The sequence below is a fragment of the Hevea brasiliensis genome, chromosome 4 (genome assembly GCF_030052815.1).
Source record: "Hevea brasiliensis isolate MT/VB/25A 57/8 chromosome 4, ASM3005281v1, whole genome shotgun sequence".
Lineage (NCBI taxonomy): Eukaryota > Viridiplantae > Streptophyta > Magnoliopsida > Malpighiales > Euphorbiaceae > Hevea > Hevea brasiliensis.
This window is the reverse complement of record NC_079496.1, coordinates 109,970,917-109,993,319: the sequence shown is the minus strand read 5'-3', so window position 1 is coordinate 109,993,319 and position 22,403 is coordinate 109,970,917. Positions and strand designations below refer to the sequence as shown.

At 32.1% G+C, this 22,403-nt stretch overlaps 2 protein-coding genes across 8 annotated transcripts in view; one reads left to right on the top strand and one right to left on the bottom strand.

Annotated features, from left to right (window-relative positions):
* The window catches only part of LOC131168753 (protein WHAT'S THIS FACTOR 1 homolog, chloroplastic-like), a 26,639-nt gene extending 4,236 nt beyond the window's left edge, over positions 1 to 22,403 (bottom strand). For 4 of the 7 annotated variants that reach the window (XM_058145874.1, XM_058145875.1, XM_021836064.2 and 1 more), the window contains exons 1-2: positions 19,082 to 19,227; positions 10,297 to 11,666 (exon numbers count right to left, since the gene is read on the bottom strand). In XM_058145874.1, the coding sequence (XP_058001857.1) occupies positions 10,298 to 11,665 (1,368 nt within the window). In that variant the 5' untranslated portion in view covers position 11,666; positions 19,082 to 19,227 and the 3' untranslated portion in view covers position 10,297. Of the gene's footprint in view, positions 1 to 5,559; positions 5,712 to 10,296; positions 11,667 to 19,081; positions 19,228 to 22,258 lie in introns of those variants that run through there. The other 3 variants (XM_058145878.1, XM_058145877.1, XM_058145876.1) reach the window with 3 other exon arrangements.
* LOC131179493 (uncharacterized protein At2g29880-like) lies at positions 5,089 to 9,799 on the top strand. Its single transcript, XM_058146353.1, has 4 exons — positions 5,089 to 5,421; positions 5,531 to 5,815; positions 9,591 to 9,664; positions 9,778 to 9,799. The coding sequence occupies exons 1-4, from the start codon at positions 5,089 to 5,091 to the stop codon at positions 9,797 to 9,799; spliced, it is 714 nt and encodes a 237-aa protein (XP_058002336.1).

Genomic DNA, 22,403 nt, shown 5'->3' with positions numbered 1-22,403 from the left:
GGAATTAAGTTATCCTCATCAAAAGAAGACAATGATTTTCCAATGATAGATATTATTTATTTTAATAGGGATTCGGACCATCTCTAATATTATGTGGGCTTCTTCAATTAAATGACCTTGCACCTAATATTGAAGCAGGTTAAGAAAGCTTAGCTTCAGTATATTTCTGAAAAACAAAAGATAAAAAAAAAAAAAAAGAGAGAATGAATCATATACACCCAGATAAGCCAAACCCATCCACTCACTGCTCTTTGTGAAATCAATACCCACAATTAGATTTGAAGACTCCAAACCTGACTGTGCCATTAGCAAAAAAAGGAAGAGATACCTGTTGACTTTCCACATTATTAACCAAAATGTTTGATTATTTTCAAGACAATTGTAACATTTACGTCTCAAGCAGACTTTCCCTCCTCTTAGTAAAGCATAAAAACATCACAAAGCTTCAAAATTCAAAACAACAAAATGTTTCTTCCAATTGAACCAAATCCTCAAGCACTTTTCAAACCAAATTGGCTCCATTCTGGTACTCTGCAACTGTATCATTTGATGTACAGAGCAATAACAATATCTAAATCTAATGCAGAAGCAAGAAGACAAAACCAACGTTGGCTTAGTTTTAAAGGAGAGTGTGATTGAAAGCTTGACTAACTGAAGATTGAATTTAATCGGATAGGTTTCTTTCGTTCTTAGATAATCACTAAGTTGCTGATTCAGAAGACTCCTCTTTTTCCAGAATTTCATGATCCAAACATGCAAGTGATAGAATTTTTTTTTATCCTCTCAAATATGTCCATTGCCATTGGTCCTCACAATACTTGGCCTACTTTAAATTTTATTTTAATTTTTTTAAATTTTCATTTATTATTTTCTTTATTTTTCTTTATAGATGGGTGACAAATCCACTCATGCTGCTTGTATGGGTGCAACTGTATCTATTATAGCTACTAGTGCTGTTATTATTGAAAAATATAAAAATATACCAAGAGAGCCTCGTATAAATGGAGATGTTGAAAGAGAATACTATATGAATAGTTTCTTATATCGAGGTGATAGGCACTGTTGAGCAACTTCGAATGACACCTCTTGCATTTAATAATTTTTGTGATATCCTTACTAGACATAACCTTTTACGGTCAACTACAAATATGTCTATTGAAGAACAAGTATTTATCTTTTTAGAAATTGTTGGACAAAATACCAGATTTCGTAAAATTGCTAGAATATATTATAGGTCGGTTGAAACTATTCATCGATATTTTAGAATTGTATTAAACACAATTCTAAGATAGTACAAGCACCTCATTAAAGATCCAGACAATTCCACTCTAGCAGAGATAATGAATAACCAAAGGTTTTATCCTTATTTTAAGGTAATAACATTTTTACTATTTTTTTTTTTTTGTGCTTTTGTTGTCATCTTACAAGTTAAAAATATTTTATAGTATATTTGTTTATTATCAATATAGGATTGTGTGGGAGCAATAGATGGAACTCATGTGCAAGCAAATGTTCCACTTGAAATTCAAGGAAAATTTTGAGATCAAAAAGATGCAAAAAGACAAAATGTTTTGGCCGCAATAAGTTTTGATTTAAGATTTACATATGTTTTAGCTGGTTGGGGAGGAACTGCACATGATTCTTGTGTCTTAAGTGATGCGTTAACAAGGCCTGGAGGACTTAAAATTCCTAAAGGTACTACAAATAAAAATTCTAAGATTATAATATGTGCACAAAATTTATTATATACATAATACTTGGTACATCTTTATAATTTTCAATTTGTAGGGAAATATTATCTTGGTAATGCTAGTTATAGTATTCGAAATGCAATAATATCTCCATATCATGGTGTTCGATACCATTTGAGAGAATTTACTGACCATCCACCCGGAAATGAAAAGGAATTATTTAACCTACGACACTCTTCATTGCAAACAACTATTGAAAGAGGGTTTGGAATTTTGAAGAAATGATTTCATGCAGTAGATTCGAAACCACATTGGTCTTATGAAACTCAAGTTGATGTGGTGCTAGCAAGTTGTATTATTCATAACCATATAATGGGAGTTGATCACGATGACTTTATCATAAAAGAATCAACTAATCTTTCGAGTCATTCTATGAGACACAGGACCATTTTAAGTCAAAGAGCAGAAAATAGAGACTGGACAATCAAACGACACCTGATAGAATTTGCTATGTGGAATGATTATAATAATAATAGAGCCATATGATGCAATACTTGGTTTTGAACTTCACTTCATTTTAAGTTTTTCTTTTATGAGTTTTCAAACTGTTAGATATGACCTTTCATAAAATTCTTGGTGCTTGTGTTATATTTTATTTTTGAAATTTTAATGATAGTGCTTTCAATAGCTGTGAAAAGAGTAGAAGATAGAATTATACTAGTAAAGCTAGTACTAGAAGAAGAAACAATAAATGTAGTTAATGCCTATACCCCACAAATAGGACTAGATAGTGAGAGTAAACAAAGATTTTGGGAAGATATGGATGATTTACTATAAAGCATACCGAATAAAGAGAATATTTTCATTGGTGGAGATTTGAATGGACATGTAGGAAGTGATAGGCAAGGTTATGAGAATGTTCATGGAGGTTTTGGTTTTGGCAGTCGAAATGAGGAGGGAAAAAGCATCCTGGATTTTGCTATGGCATACAACCTAATACTAGCAAATATCTACTTTATAAAAAGAGAGTCACACTTAGTGACTTTCAAAAGTGGGCAACATAGAAGCCAAATCGACTTCCTCTTAACCAGGAAGACAAATAGAGCTCTATGCAAGGATTGCAAGGTTATCCCAAGAGAGGCTTTAACAAGTCAACATCGGTTAGTGATCTTGGATGTCAAGTTTATGAACAATTGAAGTAAAGTCAGAAGAAATAGTGTAACTCGAACAAAGTGGTGGGAGTTCAAAGGAGTAAAGCAAGTGAAGCTCAAAAATGAGCTTCTCGAGTCCGAAGCATGAAAGCTGAATATGGAGGCCAATGATATGTGGATACAGATGGCATCAAAGATTAGAGAAGTAGCTAGAAAAGTACTTGGAGAGTTTAAAGGACATGGACCACCCTCAAAAGAGAGAGGGTGGTGAAATGAGGAAGTACAAAAGGCAGTGAAGAAAAAAAGGGAATGATATAAGAAATTACCTAAATGTAATAATAATGAGGCATATGAACAGTACAAGATAGCAAAGAAAGAGACAAAAAATGCAGTTAGTCAAGCAAGACCACAGGCCTTTGAAAAGTTATATGAGAAATTTGAAACTAAAGAAGGGGAGAAAGATATTTACAGATTAGCAAGGAGGAGAGAAAGGAAATATCAATATCTCAATCAAGTTAGGTGCATTAAGGATAAAGAAGGAAAAGTGTTGGTGAAAGATGAGGACATTAAAGAAAGATGGAGAAATTATTTTAATGATTTCTTTAATAATAGTCAAAATAGTAATAGCGTGAATATAGACTATAGAACAATAGAAAAAAATGTGAAATATACTAGAAGGATTAGATCTTTAGAAGTAAAGGAAGCAATTAAGAGAATGAAAGTGGGTAAAGCCTGTGGACCCGATGGAATATCAATTGAAGTGTGAAAGTATTTGGGAGTGACATGGTTAACTAAATTATTTAATAAGATTCTAAACTCAAAGAAAATGCCTGATGAATGAAGGAGTATTTTAGTACTTCTTTTTAAAAATAAGGAAGACATACAGAACTGCTCAAACTATAGGGGAATTAAACTCATGAGCCATACTATGATGTTGTGGGAGAGAGTTGTAGAGCATCGACTACGTCATGATACTTCTACCTCTCTCAATCAATTTGACTTCATGCCCGGTCGTTCAATTATGAAAGCGATCTTTCTCATTAGAAGCTTGATGGAGAAATATAGAGATGTGAAGAAAGATCTACACATGGTTTTTATTGATTTGAAGAAGGCTTATGATAGTGTTCCAAAGAGATGTCTTATGGAATGTATTAGAACAAAAGAGGGTATCTATTAGGTACATACAAGTGTTGAATGTGCATGAAGGAGCAACTATTATTTTGTGTACAGTGGGAGGGGACACAAGATATTTTCTGATCTCAATTGGATTACACCAAGGATCAGCTATAAACCCTTACCTTTTTACATTAGTTTTATATGAATTGACGAAACATATACAAGAGAGTATTCCTTTGTGCATGATGTTTATGGATGATATTGTTCTGATAGATGAGACGCGAGAAGAAGTAAATAGAAAGTTAGAGCTTTGAAGAAGTACTCTAGAGTCAAAAGGCTTTAAGTTAAGTAAAACGAAGACAAAATACATGCATTACAAGTTCAATGAAGGCCAAACTGGTGATAGGAAAGGAGTTAGCTTGGATGGAGTGATACTGTCCCAAAGTAATCACTTTAAATATCTCAGCTCAGTCCTTCAAGTAGATAGGGGATGTGAGGAGAATGTTAGTCATAGGATTAAAGCCGAATGGTTGAGGTGGAGAAGTGCCACGGGAGTTTTATGTGATTGCAAGATTCCCAATAAGTTGAAAGAAAAATTTTACAGTACAGCCATACGACCAGCTATGTTATATATTAATGAGTGTTGGGTACTAAAGGAGTCGTATGCGTCTAAGATAAGAGTTGCAAAGATGAGAATGTTAAGCTGGATGAGTGGCCATACTAGACTAGATAATGTCCGTAATGAGAATATTAGAGAAAAGGTAGAAGTGGTGCCAATTGAGAATAAGTTGAGAGAAGGGAGATTGAGGTGATTTGGTCATGTGAAGCGTAGACATACGGAGGCTCCAATTAGACAAGTAGAGCACATTAGGTTAGAGGATAGAAAGGAAAAAAGGGGTAGACCTAAATTAACTTGGAGGAGAGTAGTACAACATGACCTAGAAGCATTACACATTTCTGAGGATTTAACCTAAAATCGTTTAGAGTAGAGAAAGCAAATCTATATAGCCGACTCCAAAATTTTTGGGATAAAGGCTTAGTTGAGTTGAGTTGAGTCTTCTCTAATTATTTAGTTGTGTTTATTATTAAATTTGTTGAATTTACTTTGTTAATAAAAAATATTTGTAGAAATGGTTCGAAACAAGGATAGGACAAGTAAGGCCAAGCAATTTAGGTGGTCTAAACCTATGTCTCACACACTACTTAAAGCATTAGCAGAAGAGGCTTTAAAAGGAAACAAGCCATCTTCAACTTTCAAGCCTGAATCTTTTATACGAGTGGTTGCGGAAATTAATCAAAAATTTGGAATTGAATGTCTTAGTGTACATGTTGAAAATCATTTGAAGACTATGAAAAAGGAGTGGACTACCATTTCAACACTTCGAGCCAAAAGTGGGTTTGGATGGGATGATAATTTAAAGATGGTAACTGTCAACAAACATGTTTATGATAAGGAGGTGATGGTAAGCAATTGTTTTTATATATAAATATTTGTTTCATATTTTCACAAATGTCAAAAAAATAATCCACTATGTACTTATTAATAACATTTTTTATGTATTTATTGACTAGGCACATCCTAATCATGAGAAGTATCTTACCAAAAAAATTGAGATATATGAAGAAATGGCAATTGTTGTGGGAAAAACATTGCAACTGGACATTTTTCCAAATCCTTTTGTTGATATCCAATGTGATATCAATACTGAGGAAGATTCTACTCCCCCGGATGATGATGTTGAATTTGAAGAAGCTGCAAAGAAGAAAGAGACATCTTCAACTACTATCCCTTCATCCCAAAAAAGATCTCACAAGGAAAGAAAATGTGATCTTAAAGAAAATGGTATTAAGAAAATGGTATTAAAACATTTATGCCAAAAAATAAAAATATGAGAAAGATTTGGGTTCAAAATTTTATTAGCCAACATGGAGGGCATGGATTTTAATATATTCATGTAGGATATCTACTAGTTTTATTACTATTGTTGACTTTTGAACTTATATTATGTACTAAATATTGAACTTCTAAACTTATATTTGAACTCTGTAAACATTGTTCTATTTCGGTTAGTAGATTAGCACCTTTTTTGTTGTTATTATTATCATTATTATTTGGTGATGCATAAAATGTAAAATATTTTCAGGTTGATATATTAGATAATCGATGATTGTACATTACTAATTTAAATCATTTTCTGTGCGAGCCAAATGTCATAAAATATTTTTCTTGAAAAATATTTGTCATGACAAACTCAACTCAACTCAATTAAACATTTATCCCAAAAATTTATTAGGGTCGACTATATGGATTCTCTTTATCCACTCTAAACGATTTTGGGTTAAATCCTCGGAAATATGTAATGCTTCTAGGTCATTTTGTACTACTCTCCTCCAAGTCAGTTTAGGTCTACCCCTTCTTTTCTTTCTATCTTCTAACCCAATGTGCTCTACTTGTCTAACTGGAGTCTCCGTATGTCTACGCTTCACATGACCAAACCACCTCAATCTCCCTTCTCTCAACTTATCATCAATTGACACCACTCTTACCTTTTCTCTAATACTCTCATTACGGACTTTATCTAGTCTAGTATGGCCACTCATCCACCTTAACATTCTCATCTCTGCAACTCTTATCTTAGACACATACGACTCCTTCATTGCCCAACACTCACTACCATATAACATGGCCGGTCATATGGTTGTACGATAAAAATTTCCTTTCAACTTATTGTGAATCTTGCGATCACATAAAACTCCCGTGGCACGTCTCCACTTCAATCATCCAGCTTTAATCTTATGACTAGCATCCTCCTCACCTCCCCCATCTACTTGAAGGATTGAACCGAGATATTTAAAGCGATTACTTTGGCGCAATACCACTTCATCCAAACTAACTTCTTTCCTATTACCAGTTCGACCTTCACTAAACTTGCAATGCATGTATTCTGTCTTCGTTTAATTTAACTTAAAGCCCTTTGACTCTAGAGTACTTCTCCAAAGCTCTAGCTTTCTACTGACTTCTCGCGTCTCATCTATCAGAACTATATCATCCACAAACATCATGCATCAAGGGATACTCTCTTATATATGTTTCGTCAATTCATCTAGAACTAATGTAAAAAGGTAAGAGTTTACAGCTGAACCTTGGTGTAATCCAACTGAGATAGAAAAATCTCTCGTGTCCCCTACCACTGTATGCAGACCAGTAGTTGCTCCTTCATACATATCTTTCAACACTTGTATGTACCCAACAGATACATCTTTTGTTCTAACACTCTCCATAAGGCATCTCTTGGAACACTATCATAAGCCTACTCCAAATCGATAAAAACCATGCGTAGATCTTTCTTCACATTTCTATATTTCTCCATCAAGCTTCTAATGAGAAAAAGCTTCTAATGAGAAAAATCGCTTCCATAGTTGAACGACCGGACATAAAGCCAAATTGATTGGGAGAGATAGAAGTGTCATCACATAATTGATATTCCACAACTCTCTCCCACAAGTTCATAGTATGGCTCATGAGTTTAATTCCCCTATAGTTTGAGCAACTCTGTATGTCTTCCTTATTTTTAAAAATAGTAATAAAATACCCCTCCATTCATTAGGCATTTTCTTTGAGTTTAGTCCATAGGACATATAGAACAAAAAATAGTAAAACAGAACACAAGATTGGCATAGAGAATAATAGAAGATATCATAGAAGGAGATTAATTAGGAAGAAACAGGATAGGAGAAAAATCAAGGTTGCTACTTAGAATGTTGGATCACTTAGAGGAAAATTAATGGAGCTTGAGGATACCTTGGAAAGGAGAATGGTGAATATTGCTTGCATTCAAGAGACTAAACTAGTAAGAGAGAAAAGTAAGGAAGTAGGTAATTCAGGATACAAACTGTGGTTTACCGAAAATGAGAGGAACAAAAACGAAGTGGTTATAATCATAGACAGGACATTGAAAGATGTCGTAGTAGCTGTGAAAATAGTAGGAAATAGAATTATACTAGTAAAGCTAATACTAGAAGGAGAAACAATAAATATAGTTAGTGTTTATGCCCCACAAATAGGATTAGATAGTGAGAGTAGACAAAAGTTTTAGGAAGATATGGATGATCTAATGTAAAGCATACCGAATGAAGAAAATGTTTTCATCGGTGGTGATTTGAATGGACATGTAAGAAGTGATAAGTAAGGTTATGAGAATATTCATGGAGGTTTTGGTTTTGGTTTTGGTTTTGATAACCGAAATGAGTAGGGGAAAAGCATCATGGATTTTGCTATGGCATATGACCTAATACTAGCAAATACCTATTTTATAAAAAGAGAGTCAAATTTTATGACTTTCAAAAGTGGGCAACATAGAAGCTAAATTGACTTCCTCTTAACCAGAAAGACAAATAGAACTCTATGCAAGGATTGCAAGGCCATTCCGGGAAAGGCTTTAACAAGTCAACATCGGTTAGTGGTCTTGCATGTCAAATTTAGGAACAATTCAAGTAAGACTAAAAGAAATATTGTAGCTCGAACAAAGTGGTAGGAGTTCAAAGGAGTAAAGCAAGTGAAGTTCAAAAATGAGCTTCTCGAGTCCGAAGCATGGAAGCTGAATGTGGAAGCTGGATGTGGAAGCCAATGGTATGTGGATACAGATGGCATCAAAGATTAGAGAAGTAGCTAGAAAAGTATTTGGAGAGTCTAGAGGACGTGGACCACTCTTAAAAGAAAGATGGTGGTAAAATGAGGAAGTACAAAAGGCAATGAAGAGAAAGAGGGAATGGTATCAGAAATTACCTAAGTGTGATAATAATGAGGCGTATGAACAGTACAAGATAGCAAACAAAGAGGCAAAAAAGACAGTTAGTAGAGCAAGAGCGTAGGCCTTAAAAAAGCTGTACGAGAAACTTGGAACTAAAGAAGGGGAGAAAGATATTTATAGATTAGCAAGGAGGAGAGAAGAAATGTCAAGATCCCAATCAAGTTAGGTGCATTAAGGATAAAGAAGGAAAAGTGTTAGTGAAAGATGAGAACATTAAAGAAAGATGGAGAAATTATTTTGATGATCTTTTTAATAATAGTCAAGGTGGTAATAACGTGAATATAAACTACAGAGCAATAGAAAAGAATGTGAATTATACTAGAAGGATTAGATTTTCAGAAGTAAAGGAAACACTTAAGAGAATGAAAGTAGATAAAACCTGTGGACCCGATGGAATACCAATTGAAGTGTCATGTCCAACAACAGAAAATATTTTTATAGAAAATATTTTTTTGGAAAATATTTTCCACAAAAAATATTTCTACATACAAGTTATTTTTCACAAAATAAACGAAGCCTTAATAGTATTTGATTAGAATTGACTAATGAGACAAAAATCTAAATAGTTTAACATAAATAAAATATATAGATTAAATAGTGTATTTTTCAAAATATAAAGACTAAATAATTAATTTAATGAAAATACAGAGATTAAATAATAATTTTTCCTTTTCTTTCTTGCTAGCAAACCTTAGCATGAAACCTAAAACTCATTTTTATCATTATGGATTTTCTATTTGGGTTGTAAAAAAAAGCTCTATTTTCATTGTGCAACGTACTAATCCATGAAGTAATACTATGTTGGGTCAATTTGCAAACAGGTTTTGCTGAAATTTGCAAAGTTCCTGCCCCTGAAAAAGAATGTATACGGTGACAAATGCTCATCTTCTGCCAGGTAAGAAGGGTATCTTATTCGGGACCATGAAATTTTATTTATTTATTTTTTTTTTCCTGTGTAGTTTGTTCAGCTATAATTTGATCAGTCTCTGTCTTGTTTTATTGCCGGAGGTATAACATAATTGAGCAATAGGACCAAGTGATCTATCAATCTTGGAAAAGGATTATTCTGGAAAATGAGAGTCCCTGCTGAAATATATTTTATTTGTAAGCGGCAATTATCTGGTAATAACCACAATAATTAAGCCCCAATTCTACATTAATATATAAAAATTTTGTATACTACTTTCATCAACGTCATTTTAAATCTCTCTCTTTGAACTCAATTCACCATTAATTTATCATATTTTCATATTGAAGTGTTTGATGTTTAACATTGGTCATGACCAAATCATCGGATCAATGATACAATGCATGTAGTTTCTCGATTACTGGATATGTATGCTTATCAGTTCACAGTTACGATCATAAAGTAATTAGCATAAAAAGACAGAATCAAGTGTGTACGTTAAAAAAGTTCTAAGCATCTATCTAATGGGACCAACATAGTCTAATTGCATTCACCAACTAAAATAATAGGAAGAAGCTTATGGAGGACCATCAACAAACTAGCAAGACAGAGCTCCTTACCTCAAGATGTATCACTATCCTTGTATGCACTACCAAGCTCTCCAACCTCCATCTCATCATTGTCCACAAGTAAAGCACCCTCTATATCACCCATTGTCTCCTCACACTCCAGTTGCATGCTCATGCATTCTTTCTCAGAATCATTGTCAATAAAATTGTCATACTCAATGTCTGATAAATCACTGGAAGTTTCAATCTTCTTTTTCTTTCCTCTGTAACCAACAAGGCTCAGGAGTTTTTCCTTCCAAACAACCAAAGCGCCTTTCTCAATCAGCTCTTGGCCTTCGTAAGCTTCATTCAAGAACACACTAAACCTCTTCCCCCTCTCAGATACATAGAAAATCCCAAAATGCTTCAAAAGAAGTCTCATCAATTTTTGTGGCATCACAAACTCTCTTCGGAAGTGGGTAAGATGATCAGTAACCAATCTCTTCTCAATGGTAAAACTGAGCAATTCATGCATAATGGCAACAGCCCTCTTATCAAATTCCAGGGACCCAGCTGTGAGTCCTCTAGCATCTGCATATGGTGATATATAAGACCTTTTCTGGAAGTGGTCAATTTTCCCTCCATATCTATACACCAGCTTCTTGTAATTAGGAGGAAACTTCAATGGAAATGGCAATGAAAGCAATCCTGGTTCATGCACACTTATTTCAGTTGCCCCTAATATCCTCTTCTCTAACTCTGTGATTTCCCAAGCAGGTTTCCAGGATACAAGTTTCAAATACTCCTCTCCACCTCCAGATTTAACAACTCTGAATAGTTTGGAATATTTATGCACCCATTTGGTCCTAAAATCCATAGGCAAACCAAAATCTCTCCTGAAATGTGCAATCTTATCGACCCGAAGTTGTTTGTCAACAGACATCATCAGACACCTAGTAACATACTCCGCAGCTTTATCAGAATGCTCCTCAATTAACCTTTCCTGTTCTTCCAGTAAATCCTCCGCTTCTTTCGTCATCCCACACCATAACACTCCCCTTTGATCCTTATATAATTCGAAAAGCTTAGGAGATTTCGAAAGAAAATCAGATATTTTATGGGGTTTAGGTAGATTGATCCGGTTCCTGTATTGTTCAAGATTTCTCAGAGGGATTACCATCTCCACCTCCTGCTTCAAGACTTCCATAACTGCCATCACCTTCGACACTATTTTCCACTTCTCTGTCACTATCTCCAGATCGTGCACTCTCTTTTTGCTGCTCCTGTCTTGGACACGCTTACTCGTAGTCATGAATCGGCTTTGCATCCAACCCAACAAAGGTTTTCCATACCACTTAGTTCTCATAGGCAAAAACGCAAACAGGTTAGCCTTGTCAAATCCATTCATCAAAGCTTCGGCTTTAACGATTTGAGTGACCATTCTGTAATGATATGAGAATCAGAAAAGTATGTTTTTAAAAGGCTGATTTGGTGATGAACAAAAATAAATAAATAAATAATGCCATCCAATTTGATGAACATAAAAGCATTAATAAAAAAAATGTCAAAGCTGGTAAATGATTCGCATACAGTAAGGGCGAAGGATATACACAAAACAAAAGTCAAGATATGAAGGGACGAAACCCGACATAATCATTAATCAGGACCAGAATATTTCCACTACCACTGCCAGAAGAAAACTAAAGCACTCAATGGGCAACTATTTTCAGGGAAAAGCATTGGAGAAGAGATTAGTCTCTTTGCCTCGGAAAAACAGCTAGAAAATTTTATACAGCCCAGGGCTAATTGGCTCTATCAAAAATCAAAGGGTGAATAAATAATTCAAAATCTATACAAACAAAGCAAATTTGAATGTAAGAAAAAGAGATTATTTTCTAAATCATATATACACATTGATGTCTATTTGTAACTTGGAAATCAATTTATTTGGGCAGCATCAATCACTTGAGCATTCATTTTTAAGCTAACAATAACATTACAAATTCTTCTCACAACTCCAGTATATATATATATATATATATATATATATATATATATATATATATATATATATATATATATATATATATATATATATATATATATGAGCATTAGGCAAACATTTCCCATATAAAACTACATATATGGAAAGAGACAAAACAGAGCACACAGGAAAAGAACTTCACAGCAATACTTACTCTTAACAGTCAACAGTCTAACATCAACAAGAAGAGAAAGAAAAGCATGGAAAGGATACTTGCAAGTCTTAAATCAAGACCCACAATCTTTAGATATGTAGTGCATCTTGACCTAATTTATTATAATGAAAATGCTATTTGAATTATATTGAGGAATTAACAATTACTTTAGAGTTATAATATTAGCCATTAGTAATGTGACGAACTCATCTTCAATTATTGTTATAGTATTATTATTGTGGGAAAGTATAATTAATTAATGTTCTATAATCCAAGCAAAATCTCATGTGATATGTTAAAGGCAACCATCTCTATTATAAGTCAAGTGATTTCCCAATACTAAAGCTATCGACTAGGCCTAGAGATTCATTATGTATAAGTAATTGTTACATAAATTATGGGTCAAATTCTGTTATATATATAATATCAAGTCTACACACTGTTTTCTTTTTCTCAATTTTTTAATGTTCTTTCCATGAATTTTATCTCGGTCTATAATGATCATCATATATAGCCTTCCACATCATTTACCCTTCATATGTACCTATATTTTAAGCCTAAAGCTCTGGCAAACAAAGCAGATTCAATGCCAAAGACAGATACAACTTGTCATAGGAAGTTAAAAAAACCATACTTGAACTCCTGAATTCAACCCAATATTCTTGTTATCCTTGTAAGGGGATGTAAGCACTGCTCTAAAATTCTAGTCATGAACATACATGAAACCCATTATGCAACAGGAAAACTGATATGGCCTCTCAAGAATTTATGCCTAGCAATTTCTTATTGATTTTCCATCCAAAAAAAAAAAAAAAAAAAACCAGGTAAAACTTGGTAAAAAGTTTGGACTTTAATATGTTGTCCATTTATTACACTCAACCAAGGATTTCTGCTACAGTTGGAATCAAAGTGGATTTATGACGTACAAGGAGCCAAAGATGAGCTGAAGCGAAACCGGAGAGAGAAAGAGAAGCAGAGAGGGGAAGAGAGAGATCCACAGAAAACCCTAGAAATCAATATAAAGCAGATTCAATGCCGAAAGAACTTATTGAAATCAATGGAAAAAAAAAACAAAAAAAACAAAAATCCCTCATCAGTTTTCCAATATGCAAGCAGATTCTTCTCATTTCTTGAGGAAACCATATAAAAAATATCTCATAAACAAAAAAGCACACACAAACAAACGGATCCTATATGCATTCCTTTCTCTTCTGGCCTATTCTTCGTTCTCGATCATTCTCATTCTCCTCTCTCAATCTGTTTTTCTTTCCGTCCTCTCTTGGTTACAAACAGAGCTGTTAGATGCTTAGCCATGATGGAAGATATGCAATCACAAGATCTTGTACAAAAATTCACTGTCATGATGCAAGAATTAGAACAAAGACAGGAGGTTTTGCAAAAGAAAACAGAGCAACGGCATCAACAAGCTTTGGAAGAAATTAAAGCATTGCTTACTGGTATACGTTTTGGCAATATGAAGATCGCCAATAATATGACTCAAGGTGAATCCACAAAAGCAAGGGAAGATCCAACTCAACTCAACTCAACTCAACTAAGCCTTTATCCCAAAAATTTGGGGTTATATATGATTTTCTTTTTTTTTTCATTTTTTTGTTTTTTTTTAAATAATATGTAATGTGCTTGCTTTCAAGTCATCTCTCTCCTCTCCTCCAATCAAAATTTTTTCTTTCTTTTTTTTTTTTTCTCTCCTCTCTCCTAATGTGTGTTCTACTTGTCTATCAGAGCCCTCCTCAACCACCGCTTCACTCACCACCTCACCTCTTTCTCCTTCTCTCACTCACTCTTATTCAATTACCTTCCTACCTTTTTTTTCATACTTTTTCTCATCTTTTTCTAGTCTAGTAGTATGACCCATCATCCACCTTAACATTCTCTCATCTGCACTCTCTTCTTTTATGCATCTACCTCTTCCACTCACTAACACTACTCATACTATATAGCAGCATAATTATTTTATTTGTTTATTTTAAATTTTTTTTTTTAATTTATTGGAATCTTCTCATCACAACTCCTTCCCACGGCTTCTCCCCACCAACCAATCTCCTTTCCATCCCATCCATCCATCCCTCCCTCATCCCCATCTACTTTGAAGGATGAGCCTAGATATTTAAAGTGATTACTTTCAAACTAACTCCTCCTCACAAACTAACTCTTTTTCTCTCTTTGTTTTTGTTTTCTTGCTTTTGCAACTTTTGTATTCTTAATTCTTCTTCTACTTTTAAAACCCTTTGACTCTCTGAGTACTTCTCCCTTTCTCTCATCTTCCTATTCCTCTCTCATCTCTCATCTCATCATCAATATCATTGTATATAATCATCATGCACACTCATCTCTGTATATGTATATGTAAATAATTAAAATCTAAAACTAATGTATAAAAAAGAGAGACTGCTCCAATCTGATCCTCCAATTAATCTTGTCTCCACAAAATATCTTGTGTCCCATAGTCCATGCATTACTTTACATATACTTATTATTATCTAATATACTATATATATAATTAATATCTATCTCTTATAATCCCTTATATTATTCACCATTCTCATAAATTCTCTCTATCTCTATCTCTCTCCTTTCAAATAATCTCTTCTCCATGTAGATCTTATCTCTATATTTCTCCATCAAGCCAAACTGAAAGATATGAAAGAATTGAAAGAGAGATGTGAACATGATGATGTCAGAAGAAATTAGATAGAAGAGAGTATCATGACATGAAATAGTGTCCACAACTCTCTCCCCTTCCTTCATAGTTTGGCTCATGAGTTTTTTATCTTAGTTTTAAAAAATAGTTTTCCTTTCTATTTTTATTTTAAAAATTTCTTTTAAAATACTCTTCATCCATTACTTTCTTTGCATTTATAATCATATTCTTTTTATCTAATTTAATATTACATAATTTCATTAACCCTCCCTTCACACTTCATTTCATTCACTTCCTTTTTCATTTACTTATTTTCATCTTCTCTCTTCTTCTTTTTTTTCTTCTATAACTTTTTCTCCTTCTAATAATCTAATTTCTCTATAATTTCTATTATAACTATTATATTATTCTTCTTTCTTTCTATTTTATTAATTATTTTATTTAAATAATTTCTCCATTTTTCTTTAATATTATTTCTCTTTCTCTTTTTTTTTTCTTTCTCTTTCTTTTTTCTTCTCTTCTTCTTGATCCTTTTTATTTCTCTCTTTACTACTTTTTCTCTTTCTCTCTCTTTCTTCCTATCTTCTTTTCTCTTTCTTTCTCTTTTTTCATCTTTTTTTTGCTTTTGCTTTAGCTTTTTTGCTTTTTGCTTCCTTTTTTCTTTGCTTTTCTTCCTTCTTTCTTCTTTCTTCATTATTTTTTTTTTTTTCATTTTTTATTTTTTTTTATTTTTTTTTCTCTTTTTTTTCTTCCTCCTTCTTCCACCACTTCTTCTCTTTTGAGTCATCACCTCCATTTTTAGCTCTCTCTCTCCTTTTCTAGCTATTTCTCTCTTTTTTCATCTACTTCCTATCATTATTCACATCTCTTTTCTAACTACTTTCTCATTTTGAACTCTTTACTTTACTTTTTCTTGCTCTTTTTTTTTTTCTCCTTCCACCTTGTTACTTTTTTTGCTTTGTTGTTTGTTTCTTGAATGTTCCTATGTTCCCCTCAACTTACATCCAAACCACCAAACCTTAAAGTTGTTGTGTTTGCTTTCCTCTGACACTTACTTGATACAGTTTGTCTTTTGTATTTTTTGCAAGATTTGCAGTTTTTTTTTGCCTATTTTTTGCCTTAAAAGTTTTGATTCTTTGTATAAAGTTTTTAAAGTAAAGTATTGCTTGTATTAGGTCGTATGCCATAGCAAAATCCTTTCTGCTTTTTCCTCTTTACTTCATCAAAAAAATCTCAAAACATTACATTCATCAAATTCTGCCAAACCATTCATACCATTCCCATATCAATTTCATGAACATTCTCTCTCTCTTCATTTCCTTTGCCATGCTTTAAATCATCCTTTTCTTCCCAAAACCTTAAACCTTTTTCTACCTTTTTCCTATTTGTATATTTATTTTTTCATACTCTTATTTATTGTTTCTATTTCTAGTACTAGCTACTTACTTCTATATTCTTTCTCTTATTCTTTTTTCTACTCTTTAAACTTACTGCTTTCTCTTAGATCTTTTTTTCTCTATTTTCCATTTAGTCTCATTTTTGTCTCTCCCCTTTTACCTTATTTACCTTTCCCTCTCATTTCCCCTCTCCATTTATCTTTCTCAATATCCTCCCTTCCTCCTTCTCCTTCCCTTTCTCTCTCCATCCCACTTCTAGAGGATTTGAAGAATTTGAAACAAGAATTTACCTTGCAAGATTATTGGAATTCCTTTAACCAGTTGTATTCAAAAGCTAGAATTCAAGAAGAGAAAGTATTGAATTTTTTCCTCTCTGGACTGGTTGATGAGTTGCAATTGGCAGTGAGGATGTTTAAGCCAAGGACACTTTCAGAGGCTTATTCACTAGCTAGGTTGCAAGAGGTAACTCTCAAGAATAATGTCAAGCCAGATACTAAACCCACAATCTTTGTTACTACTTCATTCCCTCCTTCTACTCCATCCAATTTCCAATCTAATTTTCCTAACCTTATGATCAATTACTTTGTAAAATGTAATTGGATTTTCTTATAACCTTATAATCAAAATCAATGACCTAACTAAGATTTTAAATATCATCTCATTTTGGGATTTTTTTTTTACCTAAACCCAGCATATCATAGACACAAGATACAAGATATATAATAGAACTTGTCGCACCCTGTCCTCTAACTAACAAAACATGGTACTCTAAATCTAAACTTATAGATTTTCTTAGAAGAAAGGACTAATTGAATATAATAACTACTATAGGCAAAATTTTCCTCTTACTTGTAGCGCCCAACTTCCATTAATAAGACATGTGTAACCTAAAATCAAATTTACAATATTGTCCTATAAATTAACTAATTGAATATAAAATCTTAGCAGAGCATATAATTTCCTAATTAACATGCAACATTAAGCTAACCAGCTTATTTCATGACTCAAATCCATATACATACACATATTTGTTAAAAAAAAAATTTACATATATATATATATATATATATATTTCACCGAATACATGAATTTAATTTTAAAAAAAAATCAAATAATATAATTTCATAGTCATACACTGAGCAGGTTAAGCGCAATAAAGGTTCTCTCAACAACTAATGTAATCGGAAGATAAAGTGCAAAAGCCAATAGTCCCCTAATCATAACATATGACGGAAAGAAGAATAGAAAAGAAATTATTTAAGACAAAGAAAATAAAGTTACTTTGGACTATACCCGAAGGCTACCTACATACCTCATATAGAGGATCAGGTCCATGTAGCTCTTAAATCACTTATAATTGACATTTCTCCTTTATACTTTCTAATTATCAATTGTACTACAAAATTTTTAACCATTTCCAATTCTTGCCAAAAATCCGACAACATCTCCCTTGTTGTGAAATGGACATTTCCCTTGCTCAAACACAAATTTCAACAAACAATTTTCAATTGAGATAAGCACCCATCCAAAGTTTCACACACACAATAATAATAATAATAATAATAATAATAATAATAATAATAATAATAATAATACATAGATAGATAAAATCCATCCTCTTAACTCATTTTATTTTCTTTTCCCCTTTAGCATCACAAAGAATACCTTAAATATTAGCATATGGTTCCACCTCCCACTTCGTAATTTCTACGTTATGAATATGATAGTGTGCCATTTAATCAACCTCATTTCCAACCTCACAGCCAAAGTTGATTTAATAATAATAAAATAGATATTTGACTCCAAATCCAGAATCATTACATATACACCAATTATAATAACTCCACTTTCAAGAATTTCATATATTATTCAATTAACTAGAATTTCATATATAAAGCCAAAAAGAAAATCACAAAGCAATATTCGAGAATAAAATTTTAATTATATTTCACTTGCCCTTGAAGAAATAAGGCTCAGATTACTGTTATATTTAAATACATCAATTTTACCTATTTTTAGCAAACATTATTTAGGTAAGCTCATAAACAAGACATTAGTAGAAGACACTAGTCCCCTAGTTGAGCTTAGCAAATAGATGAAATTTAAATTGTTGAAGTATTTAATCTAGAAGGTCCTATAGAGATACAAAGCTGAATGAATTAGAAACATTATATATATTTATAGATACATACAAATGCAAGCGGTTGTTAAATCATTTATATGAAGTGGCAGATTAAACAAGCTTAGAAAATAAATCTTGCTCCACCTCAAAATTTCTTTTAATGCATAAATTCCTCCACCTAGCCTAACTCTTCACATATAGGTCATTGATAGATATTTGCATTATCAAACAAGTTTTGTTTCAAAAAAATTCACCAATCCCCAATTAAACTAAAATTTCATACTCTACTAATTGATTGATTAGTTAGACACAAATCATGCCCTCTCTTTAACATTTCAATAGCATGAAAGAATGACTAACAATTCTAATGACTTATTAATTTAATTCAGAGCTATTATACTCAGGCATCAATACCCTATTCTAGTTTAACTGTTGCTTCAACAAATGAAAAGGGAAAAATACAAGAAAGAAATATAACCTGGTTTCTGCTAGTGTGTGAGCTTCACTTATTTCCAACAATAGACTATCTACTGATGGTGATGAAAATAAGAGGCTCAAAAGACCTTAATGGTAGCCTCCACATGTTGAATTTCATTGAAGCTTTATGAATTTGGAACCTTCAAGTTCTGTTCCCAAATCTTTGATTCTCCTTCTCCTCTAATTCACAGATGCATTGCTTTGATCTCTACTGGGTTGGAGGTCAATTGGATCACTTCTTTCCCTATTAAAGATCCTTGATTCCACCTCTCTCTCTCTCTCTCTCTCTCTCTCTCTCTCTTTTGTGTTAAGTCAGTAAAGTCACAACTCGATACCTTCAGGCGATGGTGATGCCACGACAATGACCTGAGGTGGAGCAGCAGCTGATAAGATGCGATGAGGCGATGCCACGGAGGAAGCAACTGAGGGCTGAAGGCTGCTGCTGCTGGGCTGGAGTTTGGAGCAAGGGCTAAGAAGAGCAACAGATGAGAAAATGGAGAATCGATGATGAATTGTGAGATGTCATAGGATTTTTTTTTTCCAGCACTTTCTTTTAGACTAAAGGCCTGTTTGTCATTGCTGTTGAAACTGCTGTTGAGAAAATCACTTTTTAAATATACTAGTTAGAGAGTATTAAAAAATAATTAAAAATTAAATTTAATCAGTTTTAATCATATGAACACTAAAATAACAAAACAACTTTTTCCAAACTGTTTTTTACAACAGCATCTAAAATGATAATTTTATTCAAAAAAGCAGTTTCAGCCTTCCAAACTCAATGCCAAACAGGTTGCAAAAAGAGTCTAGATCATTCTTATTTTTTTTATTTTTTTTATTTTTTTTATTATTATTTTTTAATTAATTCTTATTTAAATATCTCTCCCTCATTATTATCATTATATTGCCCTTTTTCTTTTCTTAGACTAAATAGGGTATTTAATCCTTCCTCCAAATTTCAACACTTATTGTATTATAAATGTTATTATTCACACCAATATAAGGAAGTGGGTGTTATTAAAATCACCCATTAAATATATAAATCTCACATATTTATATTTTTTATGTATGATGGATTGATGTAGACAAAAATTTCACTTCACGAATTTCTCACCTACCAAATAATTATTAAAAATAGAAAAATTTATCTAATATAGTTAATTTTAGAATTTTTTTTAAACATTATTTTGATAATTTCCTCTAAAATAAATTATTAGCATCACAACAAATATATTTTGGGCTGAGCTTGCGTGATCGACCACAGATATACCTATTGGGTCAAGACTCAAGAGACACAAATCAATGGCCATTTTTCAGCTCACCAACACATTCGGCCATATATTGTCTGATTTGTTTCTGCTAGAGATCTTATAATACCGCTACCACTGATCTATACCCATCAATGCATATATCCATCACTGCGTTTATACAACCATATCAAATATAGATACAACTACCACTGAGTTATATTCATCGCTGTGTATAACTAATGAATTTTTTATTCCTAGTGGTTATACCTATGCATAAGACACAATTCTTATTTTGCATGTGATTCTCACATGTTTTAGAGAGTGTTTGGCATGACTTATAAGTTTATCAAATTTACTTATAAATAAAAAGTTATAGGTAAATTAATGTTCAGTTGGCATATAAGTTAAAAATATATATATATTTAAAATAAGTTATCTATTTCTTTTATCTATTTTTCATGCGTGTTCTACAGAATAGTTGATACGCGTTTGATTTATTGACTACCTGCTTTATATGGTTTAACTGTAGCATTTTCTTGGAGGAAGGTTGACGTTGGTGCACGTCCTTGTGTTCCTGAAATTATTATATTATACTAAAATCCATGGCATTTTTACTGCTCCTAAGGAACAGTAAAAAGACACCTTTATTCCTCATCTTTTATTTTACCTGCTGGTTGCCACATGACAAAATCTAGAGAAAGAATTTGATGCAGCTGGCTGAGTTTTGTTATTAAAGACACTTTTACAGTTTTTTTTTTTTATAATTTTTCACTAATTAAGTTTATTTAATATTTATAAAAAAATATAATTCAAATAAAATTTAATTAAATTATGAATTTAATAGTGAAAGCACTATTTTAGTCTTTATCCTTTTTGTGTTAATTTTAAAATTTTTTTTCTTTCCTTTTGCTTTTCTTTTATATATAATTAAACTTATTCAACATTCACATAAAAAATATTATTTATTTTTTTTCAAATAATTCAAAAAATATAATTAAATTAAAAATTAAATGTAAAAGATACTTTTATTTTTCATAAATAAATAATTTAAAAAATGAAATTATAAGAATATAACAATGATAATAAATTAAAAATAATTTATATCAATGTCATTTAAAAAATACTGCAAATTATATATATATATATATATATATATATATATATATATATATAAGTGTTAGGCAATCAATCCAAGCTATTTATATATATCAAAACCCAATTTTATGCTATTATTTGAAGAAACAACAGTATTGTAAAATTTTCATTAAGTGCTTTTTCTTCTTATTTTAATTGGCTAAATCCTATCAATTTCTACCTTTATATTTTTTCAATATTTAATTTTAAAATTTTATTTTATTTTAATTATTTTTAACTTTTAAATAATTACATTTATCCCAATCATTATAGATTATTTCTAAAGAAAAAATATACTAAATAACAATCATAATATAATTATAATGAATATATGATTTAAGACAATACTTTAACTTATTAATTCATAAAATTATAATTTTTTAGGCTCAACTATATATGGATATATTTTACTCATGTAAAAAACGGAAATAGTTAAATAATTTTTTATAATAAATTATAAATAATAATTTTATTTAATATATATGTGCATATAAATCTTACTTATTGCTGCGGCATCGCGCAGCTATTTTATAGCTTGTAAAACATAAAATAATGAACTGAAAATGATAATCATAACATGCCGACTCTTTTCCTGTTACTTTCCGCCAAATTCAAGAACAAGCAATTTGGAATGGTAAAGAGGACGGACTTAATAAGCAGAATCACAAATTCAACAAATTTAGAACACCCGTTACAATTTTCAATGGCCAGCAATTTCAATCACATCAATATAACAAGCAGAATCAGCATTAAAAGGGAGGAATTCGAGAATTGAAAACTCAAATCACAAGTCAAACCTGATATACAACCTCAGTGTCAGCAATGTTGTATTTTCGGCGCAGGAAATGGTAGAGAGGGACGGAGCAGCAGCTAGAGAGGATGGAGCAGGACGAAGCAATCGATTATCAATCCTGCGATTCTGGACGGAGCAGCAGCTGCACA

What these genes read in the sequence shown, in the direction of transcription:
- LOC131179493 (XM_058146353.1), top strand. Translation starts at nt 5,089, where the DNA reads ATGGTTCGAAACAAGGATAGGACAAGTAAGGCCAAGCAATTTAGGTGG. An exon ending in AAAATGGTATTAAGAAAATG is followed by an intron (nt 5,816 to 9,590) that starts GTATTAAAACAT and finishes ATTTGCAAACAG; the next exon opens with GTTTTGCTGAAATTTGCAAA. An exon ending in AAATGCTCATCTTCTGCCAG is followed by an intron (nt 9,665 to 9,777) that starts GTAAGAAGGGTA and finishes TTATTGCCGGAG; the next exon opens with GTATAACATAATTGAGCAAT.